General features: G+C 39.6%; 1 protein-coding gene across 2 annotated transcripts in view; it reads right to left on the bottom strand.

Moving 5' to 3' along the window:
* Positions 1 to 3,094: 3,094 nt before the first annotated feature.
* Positions 3,095 to 8,980, bottom strand: part of ME2 (malic enzyme 2) — a 47,016-nt gene continuing 41,130 nt past the window's right edge. The window contains exons 14-16 of one of the 2 annotated variants that reach the window (XM_032777758.2): positions 7,957 to 8,027; positions 6,477 to 6,575; positions 3,095 to 4,040 (exon numbers count right to left, since the gene is read on the bottom strand). In XM_032777758.2, coding sequence (XP_032633649.1) covers positions 3,876 to 4,040; positions 6,477 to 6,575; positions 7,957 to 8,027 — 335 coding nt within the window. In that variant the 3' untranslated portion in view covers positions 3,095 to 3,875. The remainder of the gene's footprint in view (positions 4,041 to 6,476; positions 6,576 to 7,956; positions 8,028 to 8,980) is intronic. The other variant, XM_032777759.2, reaches the window with a different exon arrangement.

Here is an 8,980-nt window from a genome sequence, read left to right as displayed (position 1 = left end):
GCCCATTTGTAGGCACTGAGATATGGGGACATGAATAGTAGAAGTACCTAGATAGGTCAAGATGGACAAATACATAGCTACAGACAGGTGACTCTTCTACCAGAGGCATGTTACAACAGCATTCAGCTGGAGATGCTACTGGTTTGGCATTAAAGCCGGGATCTGTTTTTGTATGTTCATTCAATAATTTTTCACTAGTTAGATGTTTCCCAGCCCCTTGTCAGAAGTGTTCAGCACTGTATGGAACAGGGAGTGGAGGAGAGTTAAAGCATTTGTTCTGTGCGCACAAGTCACTGGGAGCGTGTGCAGATTGAGGACAGGATCAGGCCGTTAGCAAATGATTTTTAAAGACACCCATATGCCTATTCTGCACCATTCAGTGCTACAGAATGCAACACCAGCAATACAATTTTATTTTCTTTGGATTAAGATCATTTCCTTTATTGATAAATGTGTATAACTACCTTTGATAATGGCTGCAAAGTAAAATCAGAATTACGTTAAAATATGAAGCTGAACTCTATGAGGTTTCCTTTCCGGATTACAGATCAGTGAATTTTCAATAGTTTAATTAATGCTCTTAGGTAGTTTGAATGAACTTATTAAATACGATAATGCATGGAATCTCTCTCATCCTTTTCAGCATGGGTATTTAAAAATAATAAAAAGGAAAAGTGAAATGCATCCAAAGTAGGATTACCTGAGCTGGTACCTCTGTCACAAACAGAAAACACAGCGGTGGTAAATTACATGTATACTCTTAGGCCCTAGTTATGATCCAGTGATAACTGAACACAAAATCTAGTCACAAGTTCCAAGTTAGATGAGATCTGTGTACTAGTAACTAACTAAGTTAAAACTCTGGACTTCTATGATCTTTACCCAGTTGCAGAGACATAATCAGATCCTACATACATTAGGACTTTGAAGCATTCTGTACCCAAATCAGGGAACAACTGTATTTTAAATATGTCTTCTATTTCAGTTATAGATGTAGTATAGAGAGGGACAGGCTCAGACTGGACTCCCTCCTCTCCTTTTCAGTGGCTTCTTGTATCTCAAACAAAGTTTCAAAATCATTCACAACTGGTCAATGCCACTACAAGTCACTTTTGAGCAATGTAATGCTCTTGGCTCCCACAGATGGAGGACGGCAAGAAAATAACGGAGTATGTTTTGCGAAAACAGGAAACCTGGTCCACACCTTTATTGGAAGTCCCTGCCAATTTTTTTTCTGTGTTTTGGCTGACAGTATCAGCTGCTATCCTTACAGCCTAGGGCAGCAGCGTACTGTGGTCAGTCAATGCCACTCCTGAAGGGCCTAATTTTCAGAAGTGCAGAGTATGTACAGTTCCCATTGACTTTCAATTGTGGCTGCTCAGCTTTTCTGAGAAATAAGACCCTAAATGGAAATATGTATGTTTTGATTTAGTCACAAGGTACAACCTTCCCCCAGTGGCTGAGCACACAGTCTCTGTAGTCATTGCTGACCCAGAATACAGAAGAATCATCTTCAACACGTGCCATGAGGGCAATATACGGAGTGCTTATTTTGTTCTTGTTAAATTCACATTTTCACTGGAAGGAGTGGGGAAATGTTTGTTGCACGTTTACTTAATACAGTTACACACAAATAACTAATTCTCTATTCATGCTTTGGTGAAATTTGAGTTTTCAAAAGACCTGGTAGTTATTTTCTGTACTAAATAAATACTGATCCCAGAATAAAATTCAAGTTTAAATTAACTTATAAATACACTAGAAACCAAGCACCGCAAAAATAGATTAAAAGGAATTATTTGTAAAAACACCATGTGTGTGTTGGTCTTTTTTATAGATATATAAATTTTAAACCTCATAATTCACAAACACAGTGATGTAGAATTTAGAGCCACCTCCACACTCTTTGTTTTACCAAAGCTTCAGTATATTGTCAAGTAATTTTTCCATCACTGAGATATTTGGAAAAAGCAGTCTTCTCTCCTCACCTAGTGAAAATCTACTGCAAACTCTACTTTTCTTCCTCTCACCTTTTGCTCTTAAAAAGATTAAAACAATCAATCCATGTTTTAAAATCACAACAGAGTAAGCAATAAAAGGAAGGGGGGCTCTGCACCCTCTTCAAGGGGGCATGGTGCCCGTGTTTCCTGCTGTGCATACATTTGCCATGGATAAATTTAGTCATGTATCTGGATCTTGGCTTCTAGCCTGTCAGTTGAGCCAGAAGAGCTATTTATTTCTGCCATTGGTTCTTGACACAGCAAAACTCCAGTAAAGCATGGGGTTCCCTTTGTCTAGTTTTATGTTACCCCTGGTCTTAGGGGATGGTTTTAACAAAGTCACAGACAACCAGCAATAACCACATTCTGTGTCTACTAATGTAGAGAACTGGATTTCACTCAGACAGTAGATGGGAGGGAAATGAGAAGGACCCCAAACAATAATACCCAGGTCAAATTCAGGGCCTTCAATGCAACAGGAGGCTAACCCTGAATGAATCAATGAGGGAAAAAAAAAAAAGAACTAACCTAGCAATGATCTGGCCACAACTTCTGATTTCATATGGAGTAACTTGATAGAAATTAAAGTCACATTCTGTGGCATGAAGAGGAACAAGGGACCGACTGAAAACTTTTGAAAGTCAGACTTTTCGAGTCTTCTATTCACGCTGAAGTACTGGGAGTCTTATCAAGTGAAAACTGTAGGAAACATGCAATCAAACCACTGGAAGTGCACATATCAACAGCTGCCTGCAGCACCCACTGTTCCAGCTTTATCAGCAACAGAAAAAAAAGAGGGAAAATAACCTTTGTTCAAAGCACCAAGCAGATCTGTTTTGGAGTCACTTCTGATCAGTGATGGGTCACCTGGCTCTACACACTCCTCATGTGGAAACAAAGGATGTAAGTTCTAGGAAGAATACAATGCTGAGAGGTTTGCTTAAAAGTAACAGAACCTTAAAAAGAAAACAAATCAAACCAAAATCTTTTGGCAGATAATTTCTGAGTTCTGCAGCTAAACTGAACCACCCGTAGTTTTCACAACTCACTATGAAGGATTCTGTAGACTGCTTCATAAACTGCATCTCAAAAAGTAGAATAATCAGCAATAGTTTACTGTCTTTTGCTTACATAGCCCACCCCCCACTATGTGATTATTTTCAGACTTTTCAAGAATAACTTTTTTCAAACTAATTCACAATTGTTTCTAATAATAAATTCTATACAACGATTAAACCGTAGAGTACAAATATTGTTGCAAATTTCAAATGTGCACACAACACTGGCCTTCCTACAGCCAAGAATTTCCAAAGCAAGACCACAGAACAGAGTGGCAGAATGAAGCATGGAAACCTGGACACCTGTAGCTTTGTTCTGCAGATGGAACAGAATCTGCCATTTGGATACATCTGGCCTTTTTTCTTGACAGATTCTTTCTGTGATGCCACAATTCATTATTTATGATGACAATGAAGAAACTAGACAGAAGACTTATTATTAAAAAACAAAAGCAAATATCCTGGCAATCAGCAAAGATGAGACGGAGAATACAGTTCATTATCATTTGTCTATGGCTAAAATACCATTTAAAAATTCTCTGATGTGAGGAGGGCTCTAAACTTGAGTTACAACATTACTGTCATTTAAATTAATTTTGGACAACTATACCATTCATGTGATGTGAGCCATCACCAGTATAGTTGATCAGATTCTTATGGGAAAAATCAGTCACGCAGAAAAATGAGGGGGTGGAAGGGAGACAACAAAACGAGGGAAAATAAGTTACAAGTTGCAAAAGTCATTATCGTAAATTAGTCTGAAAAGGATTCCCTGCAGAGTAGAAGACAGCACTCGAGGAGTGCCATCTTTTGTATGTCAGTGCATTTCAGATGGCTTTGCCGTAGACACAGGCCAGTCATACACGTCGGGCATGAAGGATTCGTATTCGTAGCTCCAAACCTTTGATAGTATATATTGTTTCTTGTCTGCAGGTTCAGGGTAATGGAAAGCCATGTTGTTTGCGTACATAAATTCCATAACCTGAAAAGTTAAATCAATGTACAGTTTGTGCCCGTTAATACTTTTTTGGATGATATACTAGGAAAACAGAAGAGATCTTCAGCTAAGCTAGTGAAATGAGATGTATTAAAAAAGGATTAGTCGAGGGTAGTAGATAGTGTCAAATAAAAACCACACTCCTGATTGTTTTTTTACCTCTCATTATTACAAGTATCCCCATGCAAGGAAAAGGGCAGGATCTCACTCTAGTGCTCACAAGAGAGAGTAAAAGGGGGCCTGGCTTAGGTATTGGCTGGTGCTTGAAGTCCCTAAGAAGGCATGGTTGGCAGCCAAAAGGTAATGGCCAGCTCCCCAGATTGTTTGTGTATATGCTACGGACCTGCAGGATGTACAATGTGCAGGTCTGGGGTGCACTCTACTTCTGGAAGGCAGCAGAACGCTCACCCATCTTGGATCCCTCCCTTGAGCGCGTGGCCTGGTGAGGAAAATTTGAGGAGCACAAAATACATATGCCACTATCCCTGCTCTCTAGGGAAGTGTAGACAAGGGAAGGATTTGGCCCTTAGTACCTCTGTTCTTTTCAATGTGGAGAATGCATTTGTTTTTTTTATACAAGAAGTGGCACTTTTATTCTCTCTCTCATATTAGCGATTCCAGAAGATCTTAAATACTAAAAAGATTACTATGATACTTTTGACATCTTATGCAGTGGAATTAACAGTTCTAAAGAATGTTTGATACACAATAATCAAGTATTTTTCCTATGCATCCTTTCAGCTGAGGTAGGAACACACACTTTCAATGCAGCCATACAGCAAAATCTAACATTCAGATAAAGTATCATTATGCACACTTCTGGGGCACCCATGAAACCACAAGCTACATAAAGCATCAGAGAGTCCTGTGGCACCTTATAGACTAACAGACATTTTGGAGCATGAGCTTTCGTGGGTGAATACCCACTTCGTCGGATGCATGACATGCATCCGACGAAGTGGGTATTCACCCACGAAAGCTCATGCTCCAAAACGCATGCGTCCGACGAAGTGGGTATTCACCCACCATAGCTCATGCTCCAAAACATCTGTTACTCTATAAGGTGCCACAGGACTCTTTGCTGCTTTTACAGATCCAGACTAACACGGCTACTCCTCTAACACATAAAGCCTCAACACCATCTAGGAGAATGACAAACTATCGTCCTTGTCTCAAATTAAAGCCAGTTACTTATGGGACCATTCTGCAACTCATAAGTTAGGCAAAGACAAGCTGAAAGAAAAATCTTGCAATATGACCTAAAGGGTGTATGGCTAGGGCTCATTTTGACTTCTGGAGTCAATGAATTCCATAGCTGGTGGCCCTTGACCGAGACTACTCTGTTCCCATGAGTTCAAATCTGGGCTTCAAAAGCTTGAGAATCCCTTATGGGCAGAACTACAATAGGTTATGCTAGAGGAAGAAACATTTCTAAAGTCCTAAAAGGACTAGAATAAGCACCAGAACCTTTTAAGGGACCTAGAACTGGAATGATATCAATGAAATCAAAGGAACAAAGTTTTGACTAGTGATCATTACTAGCATATAAACAAACTAATATTTTACAAATCTCCCTGATTATAGCAGAATCATAAAAATGTAGGGGTAGCAGGGACCTCAAGAGGACTTTTCTCATCACACTGCTCTGGGCAGGATTAAGTATACTTAAGCCACCCCTGAGAAGTGTTTGTCTAACCTGTCTTAAAAACCAGCACTGATGGGGATTCCACAATCTCCTTAGATAACCTGTTCCATTGCTTTACTGTCCTTATAATTAGAAGTTTTTGCTAATATGCAACCTATACTAACTCTCATGTACTGCAAACTAAGCTGACTGCTTTGTGTCCTATCCTCGATGGATGTGGAGAACCATTGATCACTGTCCTCATTATAACAATCTGTTACATTTTTGAAGACTTACCAGGCCCCCGTGCGCCTTCTCACTTCTTTCGACCTTTTCTCATAGGTCAGGTTTTCTTAATCTCTTATTCTGTTGCTCTCTTCTGGACTCTAATTTGTTAACATTTTTTCAAAAGTGCAGTGCTCAAAACTGGCATAAAACTCCAGCTGAGGCCTCACCAGTGCAGAGCAGAGTGGGACAACTACCTCTTATGTCTCACCTACAATACCCCTGTTACTGTATTCCAGAACGACATTTTTTGCAACAGCATCACATTGTTGGCTCATATTCAATTTGTGATCCTCCATAACCCCCAGATCCTTTTCAGCAATACTGCTGCCTAGTCACCTATTCCCCATTTTATATTTATGCAGTTGATTTTTCCTTCCTAAATGTAGTACTTTGCAGTTTTATCAACAGCCTGAATGCTAGTTTGTTCTTTTTTGTCCCAAATATCATGCTATAGAGCTTGGGAAGTTTATATAATATACAGTGTATCTTTTAGCATACTATTGACTTACTTTAACAGCAATGTAAATAGAAACTTCTTTGATGTTGGACAGTGGTGGATAAAGCCTTCCTTGGGCAAGTTCCTCATTAGTCAACTGGTCCGTCAATGCCTGTATAAAAAACAAATATTAGCAATTTATTGACCCCTCTCAGGAGGCAATGCATCACTAAGCTGCAAACAGAGGAATGTGTTTGAGAGTTCTTACTGGTACAGTTTACCTAAAATACATATAAAAGTGCTTGGTATAGGCCAGTCAAAGCCTCAAAAATTACTATAAAGATGCATGCTGCAATCTGTGTACAAAGCAACAAGCCTCTCCTTTATTATTATTATTATTATTATTATTATGAAGATTTTTCAGCATCTCAGCTGAAGTCAGATGTTTCTTTGCTGAAGTGTCAACATCTCAATGTTAACGACAGTAAATAGGTAAATTACAAGGTAGCCACTGCACTGCAGGGTTGGCCCATTTAACATGGACACACAAAATGATGGATCCCATCATTCCACTCACATCAAAATAAAACAACATAAATATATAAATATAAAAAGGAGAGGGGGAGATGGAAAAACAGACAAAAAGCTGCAGAATGTAATGAAATAACGAAACAGAAATGACAACAAAGATATTAAGAGCCCCTTTGTTCCTATGTTTGCAATAAAAAAGAAAAAAACACACAATAAAAACCACACACACTGTATTTCAGGGTTGAAGACTTTTTTCCTTTCTACCTTTGTTCTGTGTTGTAGCTACTCTCCCCTCAGGCATCCCTAAAAAGCCCTGGCTACAAATTCTCCCAGTAATATCATCCAACCATCTTATGTATCATTTTTTCCCCCTAAAGTGCAGAGGCTCCTGCTGGTGAATCAAGTCCATAAAGTTGGACTACACATGGGAATGTAGGGAGATAAAAGAACATCAGCCCTAGAGCTGGTCAATAAATGGGGTTCTTCCCTACCTTTGTGGAAAATTTAATTTTTTGTTGGAAATTTGAGAACCAAAATATTTTGGCCAAAAATATTAAATATTTTGATTTGGAAATGCTGCTGCAGTGCCCCATGTGTCCATTCTCCTCCAGGGGCCAAGCTCCCTCATTGAACTCCCATGATGCACCACAGTCTCCCCTTTTGGAGAAGGGAGGTGATGCATCATCAGAATCCCTGGTTATGGTGCATCAAAAGAGACGTAGTCCAGCCAGAGAGCACAGTCCATGGAGGAGAATGGGAACACAAGGTAACCAAACTACAATTCCCATGAGGCACTGTAGCTGTATTTGCAAATTGAAATATTTCATATTTCAGATACTCTATTTTTGGACAAAAAACAACATTTTTGTCATGAGTAGACATTTCCCCCAAAAATATTGATAATCAAAACCCAGTTTTCTACTGAAAAACCATGAAAATTTTTCATCAGTCCAACTCAGCCCATCATGTCAAAGGGACTGACTTCGCCTTTCAAAAGCCATAATCTATGTTTGAACACATACCTTTGCAGCCTCAAGGAAGACTTTATCACTAATATGCCGAACACCGCTGAGGATTACAGCCAGAGCCACACCTATAATACAATTATTGATAATATTATGATAAAATCATTTTTAATGTGCAGCCCCATCGACAGGGTGTAAAAAATGCAGACAACCATAAAAAGGTGTTTCAGATTTATGGATATGATTTTTTTAACCTCCTCTGTTAAGTGCCAATAGATTCACAGCAAAGGAGAGAGAGAAGTGCTAATTTTGCTACATAAGCATAGAGAGACAGTGGAACACTCAAGTGCTGTGCTGGATTTTTTTTGGTTAATGAGCAAAACTCTTGGTTCATACGTTCACTTTAGTTGAATGTTAAAACACAAGTTCTCAAGACTAGGTACTGGTGTCCTAGGAACATACCAGAATGTGCAACTTTGGGGGGGGGAATACAGGTTTTGTTTTAAAAAAATTATCCGATGATGACTCTTTTGCACTATTATCTGTGCAAAAGTAATTCAAAGAACAGCATCTTTATAGAAGCCCCCTCCTCCCCCTCCGCACCAAGAAACAATAAACACTTTGGCAGGTGGCCATAAGGAAGCAATGTCTTCAATAATATGCCTTTGTTATTCATATTTCTAAAAAGTAATCAAACTGAAACCTGCTAATTGTGCACACAGACAGCCTATGTCACCATATATTCTGATCACTCATCCTTGTCATATCACATATCCTTAATAGCCTCCATTTATTTATTGTACTCATTGGGGGCTTGGCTACATTAGACATTTCAAAGCGTTGCCCCGGCAGCGCTTTGAAGTGTGAGTGTAGTCAAAGCCGCAGCGCTGGGAGAGAGCTCTCCCAGCGCTGCTTGTAAACCACATCCCTTACGGGTGTAGCGTGCAGCGCTGGGAGCCGCGTTCCCAGCGCTGCCGCCCTGATTACACTGACACTTTACAGCGCTGCATCTTGCAGTGCTAAGGAGGGTGTTTTTTCCCACCCCAGTTGCAGCGCTGTAAAGTGCCAGTGTAGCCAAGGC

This window comes from Chelonoidis abingdonii, chromosome 6, assembly GCF_003597395.2.
Source record: "Chelonoidis abingdonii isolate Lonesome George chromosome 6, CheloAbing_2.0, whole genome shotgun sequence".
Classification (NCBI taxonomy): Eukaryota; Metazoa; Chordata; order Testudines; family Testudinidae; genus Chelonoidis; species Chelonoidis abingdonii.
This window is presented reverse-complemented; position numbering and strand designations above follow the sequence as displayed.